Source organism: Gorilla gorilla, chromosome 4, assembly GCF_029281585.2.
Source record: "Gorilla gorilla gorilla isolate KB3781 chromosome 4, NHGRI_mGorGor1-v2.1_pri, whole genome shotgun sequence".
Lineage (NCBI taxonomy): Eukaryota > Metazoa > Chordata > Mammalia > Primates > Hominidae > Gorilla > Gorilla gorilla.
This window is the reverse complement of record NC_073228.2, coordinates 33411731-33428977: the sequence shown is the minus strand read 5'-3', so window position 1 is coordinate 33428977 and position 17247 is coordinate 33411731. Positions and strand designations below refer to the sequence as shown.

General features: G+C 45.9%; 1 protein-coding gene and 1 pseudogene across 6 annotated transcripts in view; both read right to left on the bottom strand.

The window, feature by feature from the left end:
- TEX14 (testis expressed 14, intercellular bridge forming factor) overlaps nucleotides 1-17247 on the bottom strand; it is a 142594-nt gene that overhangs the window by 64807 nt on the left and 60540 nt on the right. For all 6 annotated transcript variants that reach the window (XM_055386735.2, XM_055386733.2, XM_055386734.2 and 3 more), the window contains exons 3-7: nucleotides 14298-14412; nucleotides 6711-6876; nucleotides 5493-5629; nucleotides 1378-1459; nucleotides 9-139 (exon numbers count right to left, since the gene is read on the bottom strand). In XM_055386735.2, coding sequence (XP_055242710.2) covers nucleotides 9-139; nucleotides 1378-1459; nucleotides 5493-5629; nucleotides 6711-6876; nucleotides 14298-14412 — 631 coding nt within the window. The remainder of the gene's footprint in view (nucleotides 1-8; nucleotides 140-1377; nucleotides 1460-5492; nucleotides 5630-6710; nucleotides 6877-14297; nucleotides 14413-17247) is intronic.
- LOC134758637 (uncharacterized) lies at nucleotides 15496-15694 on the bottom strand (annotated as a pseudogene).

The window sequence follows — 17247 nt, the reverse complement described above, 5'->3', positions numbered from 1 at the left end:
CCGCTTACTTGGTCATGACCATGTAGGGGCCGCTGAAGAAAGAGAAGGTGGGCTCATCATCAGCTTGAATCACTTCCTTTTCTCCAATGACCGGAAGAGATCCTAGATAGGCCATCTGTGTCGCTCCAGTAAGATAAAACTGAAACCAAGGCATAGCCTCAAATTATGGGGAGAAGGGAGGAAAAGTAGAATACATCCAGAATCTTATCAGCCAGCTAAAAGAATGAGAGCTGCTATTTATCAACTTTCTGAATACCCCTATGCACTGGGCCTTTTTTTTTTTTTTGAGACAGGGTATCACTGTCACTCAGGCTGGAGTATATGACATGATCTTGGCTCACTGCAGCCTGGACCTCCCGGGCTCAAGCGATCCTCCCACTCCACCCTCCCAAGTAGCTGGGATTACAAGCATGCACCACCACACCTGGCTAATTTTTTTTTTTTTTTTAATAGAGACGGGCTTTTGCCATGTTGGCTGGTGTCAAAGTCCTGGGCTCAAGTGATCCACCCACCTTGGTCTCCCAAAGTGCTAAGATTATAGGCGTGAGCCACCAGGCCTCACCACAACTCTTTATATTATCTTTAATCTTTCTAAAAACCTTTCAAGGTTTTATTATTTCCCTTTTGTTCTTTTCCCTGAAGAAACTGAGGCTCATGGAAAGAAGTCAGATGCCTCAAGTGCCATTGCTGGGACTGAGAAGCCCATTGTGGCCCCCACAGCACCCAGGATTGTGTGCGGCCAAATCTGATATTCCTCCTCTCCCTCCCCACCAGGCTGCCTCAACACAACAAACAGAACGGGGAGTAGGGCTGGGCGAGTTGGCTCACGCCTGTAATCCCAGCACTTTGAGAGGTCAAGGTGGGTGGACCGATTGAGTCCAGAAGATGGAGACCAGCCTGGGCAACATGGCGAAATCCCATCTCTACTAAAAATACAAGTAACCAGGCATGGTGGCACACACCTGTGATCCCAGCTACTTGGAAGGCTGAGGCATCAGAATTGCTTTAACGCAGTAGGCAGAGGTTGCAGCAGTGAGCCAAGATCGCGCCACTGCACTCCAGCCTGGGCAACAGAGCCAGACTCTGTCTCAAAAAAATAATAATTAAAAATTAAAAACTAAAAATTAATTAATGAAAAGATCATTTTCTAAACTCAAGTGTAGCCCAGGGTCATCCAAGGGAATTCTCTGGGGTTTTCACAAATTTGTTAGTAAGACAGGAACACTAAGAGATACCTTTCCCTCAATAGGGGCAAAAAAGAAAAGAACAACACTTTGGTGAGGATAAGGAGGCAGGAGTTGGACAAAGGTGGGAGATGGGGCCCGATGATTCTCCAGTTAGCCCTGCAAACACTGGCTGTCAGTGGCAACCTCTTACCTTCCCAAAACCAAAGCTGTAGATATTTTGAGCAGAAATGACTCCAGCTTTAAGCAGTCTGTTAGGAGAGCCATTAGGGTTTCTAGAAATATTTAAAAGAGGAAAAAAACTCAGAATTAACCACTCATATCCAGAATAATAATGCTGAACCAAGTTTTCAGAAGGTGTAGTTGATTTTGTCTTTACTGCTAGACTTTCTGTTACAAAACTAGAGATGATGTAATAGCCAGCCTCTGAGAGGGCCTCTATGATTCTCACTTACCGGTATGCATAACCTTGTGTAGCCCCTCACAGGTCACATGGGGCTGACCTGTTAACTCATTTTTGACTGTTAACAGTGCAAAACAGTGATAGTCTCTCACTTTGAGGCTAAATCTACCAAGGCTTCGGCCCTGATCTCTCTTGGATCATTTGCTCTGCCAGCTGCCATGATATGAGGACATTCAAGCAGCCCTGGGGGAGGCTCAATGCCCAGCACCAATTTGCCAGCCACGTAAGCGAGCCATCTTGGAAATGAATTGTCCATCTTCAGTCAAGCCTTCAGATGAATACAGCCCTAACTAACATCTTAACTGCAACTTCATTAGAAACTCTGAGCCAGAACAACCTAGTTAAACCATTCCCTGATTCCTGACCCACAGAAATTGTGTGAGATAAAAATTTTATTGTTTGAGGCTGCTAAGTTTGGGGGGTGATTCATTATGCAGCAATAGATAACAAATACAGATGGTCAGAGTTGGAAATAATCATAAGCACATCTTGTCCAGTTTTTTTCATTATATAGGCAAAAAAATGAAGCCCAGGAAAAGGAAACTTGCTGGCCTGAGGTCATAAAATGCAGCAGTGACCAGACACTGATGTTGCTCATTCCAGCCACTGTTCTTCCCACATTCCACACTCAAACTACCACTTGTGCATCAGGGTCCCCCTTCACTGAAGGTGTCTTGGAAGAAGGGGTGATGCCTCGTATTTCTTTGGCTCCCAGAACCTGGCATGGTGCCATGCAGTAGGTGCTCAGTTAATGCTTGCCAGTTGAGTACTTTCAGCTCAGACTGAAGGAAAAAAGATCCTACCACCACCAGAGGCACTTTTCTTTTCTTGGCAAATGGCAAAGGAGCTGGGAGACGGTGCATACTCAGGGCCAGCCCTACCTCAGGTCTGTGAGGCCCCACATGCCACTATTAGAGAACAGATGTAAGTGCTTTACTTCTTTTCTATTTCCTCAGCAACTCATCAGTGCCAAGCTGTCCCGTCTCTGCTTTAAGCTGCTATGCTATTGAGGAGAAGATTCTGAAGTTTAGACTGAGATAAACTGAGCATCCCAATTTACACCTGGTATCTTAGCACCATTATTGATAGTTTCCCTTTCACTCTCGAAACAGCCAACAGATAATCAGCTATATGGTCACTCTCACTTGAGTAAACAGACCATAAGAAAAAGGCCACTTTTCAACACCAAATCATCAGTCTCTTCTTAAAATAAGGCTTATGTGCTTAGGCCTCAAAAGATCTAGGAGACAGTGAACCGTTTCTTGCCCAGGGGAACAGACCTTGTGCTGACAGTGAGGGTGTCAGCCTCCAGCAGCAGTGGAACTGGGGGTTGCCAGTGACGAGGCCTCCTGCCTTCCACTCTTGGGCCTCTGGGCAGTACATGGCCCTTTGGAGGGGAGAGTTCTTTCTAAGCAAAAGAGCCGAGTGTTCTCGAACAGTGACCTGGACAACTGCAGTTCAGACCAACATTTCCTGCTCTCTTACCTAAATTTCTCAGCACACATCTATATAACTAAACTTGGCTGGGTTAAGGGGAGAAAAAAAACTAACTCTAGTCATCTACAGCCATCTGTCCTCAACTCAGTGCTTTTCTTCTTTCCCCAGTCCAAGCTCTGTGCAAACACACGTGTGAGGAATCTTATCTGACACGGCACCACTCACAAATCTCAGAGGCTAACTCTAATTTCAAGAATTTGTGTGGTTTTTTACATTAAGAGGAGGGGGGGTGGGCACGGTGGCTCACGCCTGTAATCCCAGCATTTCAGGAGGCAGAGGCAGGCGGATCACCTGAGGTCAGGAATTCCAGACTAGCCTGGCCACGGTGAAACCCCATCTCTACTAAAAATATAAAATTAGCCAGGTGTGCTAATTTTATAGTAATCCCAGCTACTAAGGAGGCTGAGGCAGGAGAATTGCTTGAACCCAGGAGACAGAGGTTGTGGTGAGCCGAGATTGCACGGACTCCTGCCTGGGCGACAGAGAAGACTCAGTCTCAAAAAAAAAAAAAAAAAAGGTGGGGGAAGAGGAGTGTATTTCCATGTAAGCATTCCATTAACCCCGTAAGAATGTCTCCTCTAATTCTAAACTAAATGCTGTATCTAGATAAGTAACTAAGATTGTAAAAGCTCATCCACACTTACACTTGGGTTTTCCTTTCAGGCTCACTCATGAGCCTCCTCTCCTTGTACAGAGCCCTACCATGCACCAAGCAGCTAAGGGTTAGTAGCAATGAATAGGACAGACACAGCCCCTGCGCTCTTGGAATTCACAATTTAATTGGAAAACTGGAGAAGAACATATACAAATAAAATAATTGCAAACTATGACAATTCTCTAAACTCTGAAGGAGGGGTCTCCATACAAGCGCCAGGGGCAGAGGCAGGAGATGAAGGCAGAGGGCTTGGATGAGGCAGGGTCTCCAAGGCCGGATAAGGGATTTCTAAACCTATCCTAACAGCCATGGGGAAGGTCCTTAAGGAGTTTTAGCCGAGTGGTACAACCTGATTTCCATTATTTTAGTTTTATTTGATTACTTTATTTTTTGAGACAGGATCTCGCTCTGTCACCCAGTCTGGAGTGCAGTTGCATGATCTCGGCTTGCTGCAACCTCCACCTCCCAGATTCAAGTGATCCTCTCACCTCAGCCTCCAGAGTAGCTGGAACTATGAGGAGCACACCAACACACTCGGCTAATATTTTTTTTTTTGAGACAGTGTGTTGCTCTGTCACCCAGGCTGGAGTGCAGTGGTGCGATCTCAGCTCACTGCAACCTCCGCCTCCTGGGTTCAAGTGATTCGCCTGCCTCAGCCTCCTGAGTAGCTGGGATTACAGGTGCATGCCACCACACCCGGCTAATTTTTGTATTTTTAGTAGAGACGGGGGTTTCACCATGTTGGCCAGGCTGGTCTCGAACTCCTGACCTCAGGTGATCCACCCACCTCAACCTCCAAAAGTGATTACAGGTGTGAGCCACTGTACCCAGCCACCTGATTTCCATTTTTAAAATGTCATTCTGGATGCTGAGCAAAGAGCCAAAACTGGCCAGAGTGGCAGGCAGCACAGCCGTTAGGAGTTAACGGAATCATGAACTCATCTCGCCTGAGAAGCCAGCAGCATCCAATCATCAGAGGAAAGCCAGGACTCAAAGTGCATGAATGACAGGACAAGGAAGCCTGCAAAAGTGTGGTGAGCCCAGCTACCCTGCTTACAGAAAGAGATGCCATCAGAGGAAAGCCAAATGGGAAGCATTCTCTACATACAAACCCTAAGTCAACCAATCCCAGAGAAGTTAAAATGACACTCCTCCCTTCCAAGCTTAACCCTGAGCATGCAGAAAAGCATGGAGCCCACCTCCTGCAGCTGTGATGGGAGAAGAGGGGGCTGCCCATCCAGCTGGCAGCAAGTCTCTTGTATCAGCTGAAAATAGCCCAAGAAACCGTAAGTTAAGCATTTGTGGTCTTTTGCAACCTTAGTAATAAAGGAACACTCTTTCTGTGGTTCAGGAGATGACAAAAAAGCCAGCCAGGTGTCCTGCTGGGTAAGGGTTTTCTGCTGGGCTCCTCAGACCTGAGATGTTCTCCTTCTGCTAACCACAGGGTGATTTCCACCGGAGCCCACACTCATTCCTCTCACACCTTCTCAGGGAGAGGGGAGAGAGGGCGAAAGGTGATCCTCTGGCCTTCCTTCATCAAGGCCAAGCCTTTTCTTTCCAAGTACACCCCTCTGGATGGGCCAGATGCCAGAGGGCACTGATGTGGAGGAGCTGAGGCAACCCATGCTGCAGGGCTCCCACGAGGAAGGCTGGGTGATGGAGACTATCCCACTCTGCTCGAGGCAGTACTCACCCCTGCACGAGGCCCCCACACCAGGGCGGGCTGTAGACAAGCCGCTGCGGGGAGTCTATCTTCTTCAGGAGGTCGTAAGAGAAGCCCTGGATGATGGCCTGCATGTGTGAGGCACAGCGCTGCATGAACTCCACTATCTGCAAAACATCGCAGAGATTCCCAGTGCGGGCGCACCAGTTCTCAATGGAATGGAAGCTTGGGTATGAAGATAAGTGGTCCGAGGAGCTGAGAGCCCCCAACAGAAAAACCTCTCAAAAGGAAAGGGCCCAGGTGATTTTCTAAAGCTATGGAATGTTTTCAGGGAGAGGCTTTAGGGAAACAATTTCCTCCAACTCCCTCCTTCAACAGATGAGGAAACCAAGGCCAAGAGGAGTAAAATTTGCTGGTCCAAGGCCCAACAGCTTTAATAAGCAGAAGCCCCAGAAAGGAGACTGCACACAGAGGGGCCTGGCACTGTACCTGCCCTTTGAGTTTTACATTTATGTTATTTAGTCTTCATTAAAACACATCACACCAGCTGGGTGCAGTGGCTCATGCCTGTAATTCCAGCACTTTGGGAGGCCAAGGTGGGCGAATCACCTGAGTCAGGAGTTCGAGACTAGCCTGGCCAACATGGAGAAACCCCATCTTTACTCAAAATACAAAAGTTAACTGAGTGTGGTGGTGCATGCTTGTAATCCGAGCTACTCAGGAGGCTGAGGCAGGAGAATTGCTTGAACCCAGGAGGCGGAGGTTGCAGTGAGCTGAGCTCGCGCCACTGCACTTCAGCCTGGGCAAGACTCCTTCCCAAAAAAAAAAAAAAAAAAAAAAAATTCCCACCTGCCAAGCAAAGTTACTTAATGTCAGTGGGCCTCAGTTTCCCCACCTGTACAATAAGGACAATAATAGTACTTACCTGAGGGGTTGTTGTGAAGATTGAGTTAATTGAGTTAATATATAAAAAACATTTAAAACAACATCTGAGTCATGGTAAGTGCTAGTTAAATGGGTCAGACAAAATTACAGTTGTTTGCCTTTCCCATCGAATACGATGAGTAGGTAGAAAGGTTCACTAGACCTGCCAGAAGTTTCGCAGCTGGCTAATTTGCTTCGATCCAAGCCTGAGACTCCAGTACCAATACTAAGGCCACTGTACGCTCTGTGCTGACCACTGGGAGCCTGACTCTCAGCCCAGTACTCTTCTAGTGGGCATGGCTACAGAGTGGGACCCACCCTTACCTGGGTGCTACGCTCCTTTCCTGCTGTCAAAGCCCAAGTCTTCGGGTTTTGACCCCTCTCATCGTGGAGTCGCAGGTCACCTCCTGCATCCAGCAGTTTGCTAAGGATCCACTGATTGCCCGAAAATGCTGCTGCATGGACAGGGGTGCTCCCATCAAAGCAGCGGCTGCGGAGGGAGATGAGTACAATTGATGTCCATGGCAATGCTCCTGCATTCCATGGAGTGGGGCTCAGCGTGCAACACAGGGCTCCCATTCTACAAGGCAATGTTGGTGACGAGGAATATAACAACATCATTTATGAGGCCCCTGTCTGTGCCCACAGGAACTTTCTGTACACACACACACACACACAATCCCTTTTTTTCCCTCCTTCACTCAACCCTTCAAGGAAGTATCATTTCCCAATTTACAGATGAGGAAACAAAACGGCAAAGCTGAGGTTCATTCCCAGGCATAAATCTGGTTCCAAATCCAATTTTCTTTCCCCAGCACTCTGATATTGGCTGCCCAGAAACAATGTCTTCACACCTGCAGTGTCCTGGGATCAGGCTAGTCAAGCACAGCCTAACAAGGCGCCACCTCTCTCGTTTGAGAATGTCTCCCCACAGCCCCCCAAAAAAATCCTGTGGTAGAGCACAAAACCTTGGCATCAGCAATGCAGTCAAGGATCTACACCTCAGAAAAATTTCACCTCAGAAAAATTTCAACAAAGCCAGTAAACTGTCTGAGGCATGAAGGGACAGCCTTTAATGTGTCCAGGATATGGTGAGGATATGATGTATAGCCTTAGTTTCCTAACCTGGCTACACATCAGAATCACCAGGGAACTTTCTCTCTTTAACTGAAAAAGAAACACAAATAGGAGGAGGAGGAAGGGAAAAAAAAAAGAAGAAGAAAGAAGGAGAAGAAGGAGGAGGAGGAGAAGAAGGAGAAGACGAAGAAGGAGAAGAAGAAGAGGAGGAGGGGGAGGGAAGGGGAGGGGGAGGCGGAGGAGGAGGAGAAAGAAAAGGATGATGAAGAGAAGATAAGAAAAAAGTCATCCAACTCCAGACACCCAGTTCTCTTACCAAGATGCAATTACTATTACAAGTTTTTGTATCCTTCTGGAAATGTTCTATGTATATACAAGTATAAATAAGAATACACTATATAGGCCGAGTGTGGTGGCTCACGCCTATAATCCCAGCACTTTGGGAGGCCGAGGCGGGCGGATCACGAGGTCAGAAGAGCGAGGCCATCCTGGCTAACGCGGTGAAACCCTGTGTCTACTAAAAATACAAAAAAATTAGCCGGGCGTAGGTGGTGCATGCCTGTAGTCCCAGCTACTCGGGAGGCTGAGGCTAAGAATGGCGTAATGGCGTAAAACCCGGGAGGCAGAGCTTGCAGTGAGCCGAGATCATGCCACTGCACTCCAGCCTGGGAGACAGAGCGAGACTCTGAATATACTATACAAACTCTTCTGTATCTACATATTTTATTTTCTTTTCTTTCTTTTTTTTTTTTTTTTTTGAGACGGAGTTTTGCTCTTGTCACCCAGGCTAGAGTGCAATGGCGTGATCTCGGCTCACTGCAACCTCCGCCTCCCAGACTCAAGTGGTTCTTCTGCCTCAGCCTCCTGAGTAGCTGGGATTATAGGTGCCCGCCACCCATGCCCAGTTAATTTTTGTATTTTTAGTGGAGACAGGGTTTCACCATGTTGGCCAGGCTGGTCTCGAACTCCTGACCTCAGGTGATCTACCCACCTCAGCCTCCCAAAGTGCTGGGATTACAAGAGTGAGCCACCGCGCCCAGCCTTCATATTTTCATTTAAGAATCTATCTTGGAGAAATTTCCATATGAGAAACTACAAGCCATCGCTTCTTGGCCTTTTGGCTAAGATCAAGTGAGAAACTACAAGCCATCTCCATTCTTTTTAACAGCTACATAGTATGCCAATGAATGGGTGTATCATAATTTAGTTAATAATCCACTGGGATATCTGTCAAAAGCACAGATTCTCAGACTACACCTTACACTGACTGAAACAAAATCTGCAAGCACAGGACCCAGGAATGTGGTTTGGTTTGGTTTTGTTTTTCAAATTCCCCTGGTGATACTAATGAGGCTGGCCTGCACCCAGGCATATAGGAACCACTGATCCCATTGGTTCTCACTGTAGGCTCTCTCCCACTGCTGGGCAGAGAAGCAGTCCAGCACACTGCATCGTGGGAACCACAGTATCCTCCTTGCTGCAAAAACAGCTTTGTATAATGTCTTACCATCTTCTTTTTTGTTTTTCGGGTTGTTTTTTTTTTCTTTTTTTGAGACGAAGTCTCGCTCTTGTCCCCCAGGCTGCAGTACAATGGTGCAATCTCGGCTCACTGCAACCTCTGCCTCTCGTGTTCAAGAGATTCTCCTGCCTCAGCCTCCCGAGTAGCTGGAATTACAGGCACCTGCCACCATGCTCAGGTAACTTTTGTATTTTTAGTAGAGACGAAGTTTCATCATGTTGGCCAGGCTGGTCTCAAATTCCTGACCTCAGGTGATCTGCCCGCCTCAGCCTCCCAAAGTGCTGGTATTACAGGCATGAGCCACTGTGCCCAGCCTGTCTTACCATCTTCTAATCATTCCTCCCACAAACAGTAAGAAAGCTGGGTTAGGAGACAGATGATATTATTTCTCATTTCTCATGAATGCTAAGGAGGAAAGGAATAATGATTTATACCCAGCTAAGCTTACAAGAGAATCCAGGTCCACCTGGTATCAAAATGTGTACTATCATATTTACTTATTGTAAAGCCTAAAAACTGGAGTCTCTGCCTAGCCAACTCAGAAGTTTATTTTATTTGGTACACACAGTGTTCAAAAAAAGTGAAATAGTTGGCAATATTTAACATTTGGGAGCTTTCATTTATTTGTTTATTTATTTTGAGAGAGAGTCTCTGTCTGTCACCCAGGCTGGAGTGCAGTGGCGCAATCTTGGCTCACTGCAACCTCCGCCTCCTGGGTTGAAGATATTCTCCTGCCTAAGCCTCCTGAGTAGCTGGGACTACAGGCGCCCGCCACCATGGCTGGCTAATTTTTTTTTTTTTTTTTGTATTTTTAGTAGAGACGGGGTTTCATCATGTTGACAAGGATGGTCTCGATCTCCTGACCTCATGATCCACCCACCCTGGACTTCCAAAGTGCTGGGATTACAGGCGTGAGCCACTGTGCCCAGCAACATTTGGGAGATTTCAAATTAAAAACTGGGATTTCCGGCTCTTGGAAATTCGGAAGATCTGGCTTTCCTGGCTCCCTTTCCTGCCCCCCTTTCCTGCCCAACAGCAATAGATCCCTGACCCTCCTCAGAGAAAACCTAAACCCAGTTACTTGGTCCAGTAGGCATCTGATTTGTGACTTCAATAGGTCCAGTGCATCACAGTGTTTCCACTGAGTGTATAGGAATAAAGCCTCCTGGCTGGGTGCAGTGGCTCATGCCTGTAATCCTAGCACATCGGGAGGCCGAGGCGGGTGGATCATCTGAGGTCAGGAGTTCAAGACCAGCTTAGCCAACATGGTGAAACCCCGTCTCTACTAAAAATACAAACAAAAATTAGCTGGGCATAGTGGCGTGTGCCTGTAATCCCAGCTACCTGGAAGGCTAAGGCAGGAGAATTGCTGGAACCCTGTAGGCAGAGGCTGCAGTGAGCCAAGACCGTGCCACTGCACTCCAGCCTGGGCGACAGGGTGAGACTCCATCTCAAAAAAAAAAAAAAAAAAAGCCTCCTGGCTGGGTGTGGTGGCTCACACCTAAAATCCCAGCACTTTGAGAGGCTGAGGCAGATGGATCACCTGAGGTCAGGAATTCAAGACCAGCCTGGACAACATGGCAAAACTAAAAATACAAAAATTAGTCAGGTGTGGTGGCACGTGCCTGTAGTCCCAGGTACTCGGGAGGGTGAGGCAGGAGAATCGCTTGAACCCAGGAAGCACAGGTTGCAGTGAGCCAAGATCACACCACTGCACTCCACCTGGAAAACAGAGTGAGACTTCATCAAAAACCAAAAAAGGAATAAAGCCTCCTCCCAGAAATTCCCCTTCACCTTGATCAGATAAAAATTTTTTAAAAACTTTTTTTCCTTGTACCTCTATGCAGCCAATCATCAGATATTTTTTAAGTCACATGAAAATGTTCCCAACCAGAAAATACAAAGCCATAGGGGTTTGCCATCCTCTCTTGTTCTTGTCCCTTTCCACTTCCTTCCTGGCATTGCCTGGCATTACAAGTGTCCTTCCTGGACACTTGAAAAAGGGAACTTCTTTAAACTCTGAGGTCTTCAGAAGCTGGGCTCCTTCCTGATCTCAGCTGTGTCATTAATACTATGTACCATATTATGGGCTAGTCTCAATTCCCTGATCTTGAAAATTAAAGGTTTGAATGGTTTGATCTTTAAAGAAATCAGCTTTAAGCCTGGACAAAGCAGTTGTAAATACAGATGACTATAAAATGTTTCAATTTTTATCTGTATTTTTTTATACAGGCTTTTAAAAAATGGTTTATGTTTACTGAACAGAATTATACTGTCATACAGAATATGAAAGTGATGATGGTCATGACTATATCACTCAAGGCGATGTTTATACACCTTGTTTCAGTAACTAAAAGAAGTGGGAAATGGCCAGGCCTGGTGGCTCATGCCTGTAATCTCAGCACTTTGGAAGGCGGAGGCTGGTGGATCACCTGAGGTCAGGAGTTTGAGATCAGCCTGGCCAACAAGGTGAAACCGCATCTCTACTAAAAATACAAAATTAGCCAGCTGTGGTGGTGGGCACCTGTAATCCCAGCTACTCGGGAGGATGAGGCAGGAGAATCGCTTGCACCTGGGAGGCGGAGGTTGCAGTGAGCCAAGATCACGCCACTGCACTCCAGCCTGGGCGACACAGCAAGACTCTATCTCAAAAAAAAAAAAAAAAAGTGGGAAAAACTGAAGAAAAAAGAAAATGTTGCATTTTTGCTGAAGAACTGCAGACTGTCCCAATATGGCCTCCCTACAACATGGGTATATGCAAACATCAGGTGAGCCAGCCCCCATGCCACCTTTTTTTTTTTTTGGGGGGTATAGACAGGGTCTCTGTTGCCCAGGCTGGTCTCAAACTCCTGGGCTCGAGCAATCCTCCCACCTCACCTCCCAAATTGCTGGGATTACAGGTGTGAGCTACTGCATCTGGCTGACCCCTTTCTCTCCGGGCTTTGAAATTAAACAATATGGTAGAGCCAGTAGAGCGTGTGTGAGTCTAGAAAAATTCTGGAAGGAAACACAACAAAATGTTCATTGTTTTAAGTTACCTCTGGTTACTTAATTCTCATATTGATTGGCTTTTATCTTTGTGCTTTTCTAAGCTTCCAAGTTTTCTTCCCCTAAGCAATTTTATAACCAATCCCTCCACGACACACATACATAAAATACAAAAGCTGCTCGGCACGGTGGCTCACATCTGTAATCCCAGCACTTTGGGAAACTGAGGCGGGCGGACCATGAGGTCAAGAGTTCGAGACCAGCCTGACCAACATAGTGAAACCCTGCCCCTAGTAATACAAAAATTAGGCCGGGCACAGTGGCTCATGCCTGTAATCCCAGCACTTTGGGAGGCTAAGGCGGGCGGATCATGAGGTCAGGAGATGGAGACCATCCTAGCTAACACAGTGAAACCCCGTCTCTACTAAAAATATAAAACATTAGCTGGGTGTGGTGGCACGCGCTTGTAGTCCCAGCTACTAGGGAGACTGAGGCAGGAGAATCACTTGAACCTCAGAGGCACAGATTGCAATGAGCCGAGATTGCGCCACTGCACTCCAGACTGGGCAACAGAGTGAGACTCTGTCTCAAAAAAAAAAAAAAAAAAAAAAAATACAAAAATTAGCTGGGTGTGGTGGCACGTGCCTGTAATCCCAGCTACTTGGAAGGCTGAGGCAGAAGAATCACTTGAACACGGGAGGCGGAGGTTGCAGTGAGCCGTAGTAGCGCCACTGCACTCCAGCCTGGGTGACAGAGCAAGACTCCATCACAAGAAAAAAAAAAAAAGTACAAAAGCTTCCAATATCAATAATTTAAGCAGGTACATTAAACAGAGCCTCCTTAAGTAAGATGGGAAAGACTTTTATGATTGTTCATATTCTAGCATTCCTGTGAAAATCAGCTTGAATCACTTAAGTGCCCAAAACCCCAGTTTCTGGTTCTGTTTAATGGGAACTGAAAAATATCCACCACCCACTCTCCCTTCTCTGTCAAGAAGGTGTCAAATAAGGTAATATTTGAGAAGGCCCTAGCAAAAGCCGAAGTGCTTCACAAAAAGAGATGTTCGGCCAAGTACAGTGGCTCACACCTGTAATCCCAGCACTGTGGGAGGCCAAGGTGGATGGAGGCCAGGAGTTCGAGACCAGCCTGGGCAACATGGCAACACCCTGTCTCTACTAAAAATACAAAAAATTAGCCAGGCCTGGTGGTGCCCACTTGTAATCCCAGCTACTAGGGAGGCTGAGGCAGGAGAATTGCTTGCAGCCGGGTGGCAGAGGCTGCAGTGAGCCAAGATCCGGCCACTGCACTCCAGCCTGGGTGACAGAGGCAGACCATGTGTCAGGAAAAAAAAAAAAAAAAAAAAAAGTAGATGTTCACCTGTCACTGATTCACTGTGTTACTGTTTCATATTAAAATTTAGACCAACTATTGGCCGGGCGTGGTGGCTCACGCCTGTAATCCCAGCACTTTGGGAGGCCAAGGCGGGCGGCAGATCACGAGGTCAGGAGATTGAGACCATCCTGAGACCATCCTGGCTAGCATCATGAAACCCCGTCTCTACTAAAAATACAAAAAATTAGCCCGGCGTGGTGGCAGGTGCCTGTAGTCCCAGCTCCTCAGGAGGCTGAGGCAGGAGAATGGCGTGAACTCGGGAGGCGGAGCTTGCAGTGAGCCGAGATCGCACCACTGCACTCCAGCCTGGGCGACAGAGCTAGACTCCGTCTGAAAAAAATAAATAAATAAATAAATAAAATTTAGACCAACTATTAAACTCCGATTCTTTTCGTGTTTCGTGTTTTTTTTTTCCTTTTTTTTTTTTGACGGAGTTTTGCTCTTCCCACCTCGGCCTCCCAAAGTGCTGGGATTACAGGCGTGAGCCACCATGCCCGGCCTAAACTCTGATTCTTTTAAACCACAGCCATAAGAGTCAGGCAAAAGTCAACCTTTTTTTTTTTTATTTTGAGACTGAGTCTCGCTCTTGTTGCCCAGGCTGGGGTACAATGGCGTGATCTCGGCTCACTGCAACCTCCACCTCCCGGGTTCAAATGATTCTCCTGTCTCAGCCTCCCAAGTAGCTGGGATTACAGGCATGCGCCACCACGCCCGGCTAATTTTTTGTATTTTTAGTAGAGGCAGGGTTTCACCATGTTGGTCAGGCTAGTCTCCAACTCCTGACCTCGTGATCTGCCCGCCTTGGCCTCCCAAAGTGCTGGGATTATAGGTATGAGACACCGCACCCGGCCAAACGTTTTTCTAATTAGTTTCTAAACAAACTCATCTTAACAGCACAACCGCTATTTTCTAGACATCAATATTATTGTACTTACTGATTTGGATCTGATCCATAATCCACCAGAACATCAACGAATTTCCTAAGGCCCAATAACGCCGCAACAAAAAGTGCTGTTTGGCCCAAGGAGTTAACTGCATCAACATAAATTCCTGCAAAGGAAATATCAGAATCAATGCAAATATCAGAAAATTTCCTGAGAAGGAACTGGGTAGGGGGTGGGGGAATTAAATATTTTTATAGTGTACTTTCATATATTGCTGTGAGCTTTTTTAAAAAAAAAGTACAAAAGAAGGTCTTCATTAGTCGCACATAGATATAGTGGAAGGCAAACTCAGTGTTTATTCATCAAAAATATTTGTAGAAAGTTGCATTGAAGCATTTAGTTCACCACACTGGCATATTATAAAATGGATTAAAATGGTTCTCAATCATGGGAAAAGATGAGGGAGGGACTAAAGATACTCTGTGTGTTGGGAGGAAGGCTATAACATAAAAAGAGCTCACTGGAATACAAGTCCTCACCTAAAAGATCTTACTAAAGTGTAAAGACTAATTCGACAAGGGAAAACAAAACACACAAAACAGACCAATTTCCAGTACTATCAAACAATGAGTCTGTGAATAATTAAAAGGGACTGAAAAAAAAGGCCAAAGTAGTAACATGACCAGGAAAATAAATAAAAAAGGAAAACATGCCTTACCTACCAAGAAAAAACTTTAGTCCTCCAGAAGACCAAAAAACACCAAGAAATACAAAAATTGAAATCCCACAAGCCTGGAGGCGCAGTGGCTCACGCCTGTAATGCCAGCTCTTTGGGAAGCCGAGGCGGGTAGATCACTTCAGGCCAAGAGCTCGAGACCAACCTGGCGAACAAGGCGAAATCTCTCTACTAAATATACAAAAACTAGCGGGGCCGGCTGCGTACCTATAGTCCCAGCTACTTGAGAAACTGAAGCATGAGGACTGCTTAAGTGGCAGAGGCTGCAATGAGCCGAAATTGCGCCATTGCACTCCAGGACCACAGAAAAAACCCCAGCTCAAAAATAAAAATGCACATATCTCACATCTCTCAAAACACACAAAAAGCACTCTACACAATCCTAAGTTAAAACATATGCATATATACACAACACATCTCCCAAAACACACATCTGGCATAACCTTATACTCAAAAAATAAAAACATGAAGAAACCAATTACTATTAACACCTGAAAAAAAAAACAAACCAAAACTACTCAGACTATATTCTCTAGAGAAAAACAGTCACCAACAGCAAATAGCAGTTAGAACAACGCAACACCAAACGCTACTGTCATACTCATGAAAAAACACAAATAACTCTCTCTCGCGTGATTTCCACTGCTCTACTCGTTGAGATACACTCCTCTAGCTACCACACTATAAAAATGATTCTTGAAAATATAATTTTAACATCCACTTATGTGCCTTCCAGATGCGAAAGAAACTCACACATATTATGGTGATGGTGAGTATTTCGTGAGCACATTTTCTTCTCGAAAATATTACTATGTGTTTTTTCCAAAAACGATCTTTCCACTACCAAAGTTCGAAAAAGCATTTAAAATAAGCTTAAAATTTCGAAGATACTTTAGGCAATCACGGTAATTAACATATGGTAGCAAAACATGCAATCACTCAGCGCTCCTTTCTAACCCCGCCCCATTTTCCTCCACGCATAACGCTGACGACTATAAAGCGCGCCGGAGCGCCAGAAACCGTCAGGGAAACTGTCCCGGTTTGGACCGATGATCGGAAGCAAGAAGGCCCTTCGAGAATAACCAAAGAGTGAAGGGAAAGCGATAATTCAAAGCCAAAGATTGTGATATTTGCATAGCGCACCCTATTATATTTTATACTGTGATCAAAATTCCACACACTTAAATATTTTGGATTTCTTCCCCAAAAACCAGGGAGTTTTTATTCTACATGGCATTGCTGTTTATTTTTTTCTGGTTTTCGCACTGTTGCCCAGGGTGGCCTTGAACTCCTGGGCTCAAGCGATCTTCCCACCTCAGCCTTCCAAAATGCTGGGATTACAGGCGTGAGCCATCACACCCACCCATTGCTGTGTTTAAACAAGCAGGACAACATATTCCCCTGATTTAAGCTTCAGTAGCTTCCCATTTGTTAAGGTACAGACAAAACTCTACATACTTATGTGAGAAAATACTTTAAATGGTCCATTTTCAAGGCATAATAAATCTAAATACTGGCAGCCAGCCTGCAAACGTAACCGCACAGCTCACGCACCTAGAAGGTCACGATAAGCGAACAAAATGTAGAGGAGGGGTCAGCCCATAAAAGGGAAGAAAGTTTCTTTATTGGGAATCGAAAATTAAAGCAGGGAAGGGGAGAGGGTATATAACCTTATAAGGGGGATAATGAAACTTAGGCGACATCCGGAAAGATTGTAACCTCATAGTACTCGACCAATGAGGAACTGGGGGAGGGACTTGGATGCTAGGAGATAAATTACACCAGACACCCAATCTTCCAAGACCCCTATTAAAAGTCTCACTTTCGCTGTTCTTCGTGCCTCTAAGCCCATTCTTTGGGTTTGGAAAGGTAAGTGTATTTCTCGCACTTAAAAGGTCCTGTATGGTCTGGCCCCTCTCTTGAGTCCATCTCTCAAGTCCATCTCTCAAGTCTCCTTCTCCCTCACTCCAGCCACACTCTGGCCTTACAGTTCCTCATACTCGCCATGCTCCTTTCTGCCACAGGGCCTTTGGACAGGCTGTTCTCCCTGACAGGGATTCTCCTCTCAACCTCTAATCCCAACTTATCTTCATCATTCAGACATTGGTCCAAATGTCATTGTCTCAGGAAATATTTCCCTGACCTCCTTTAGCAGATCAAACACCTCTTCTATGTGATCATTTGATTAATGCCTGCCACCTGCATGAGACTTTAAGTTTCAGACTATATGAATGGCTTTGTGTACCCACAGTATCCCAAGCACCT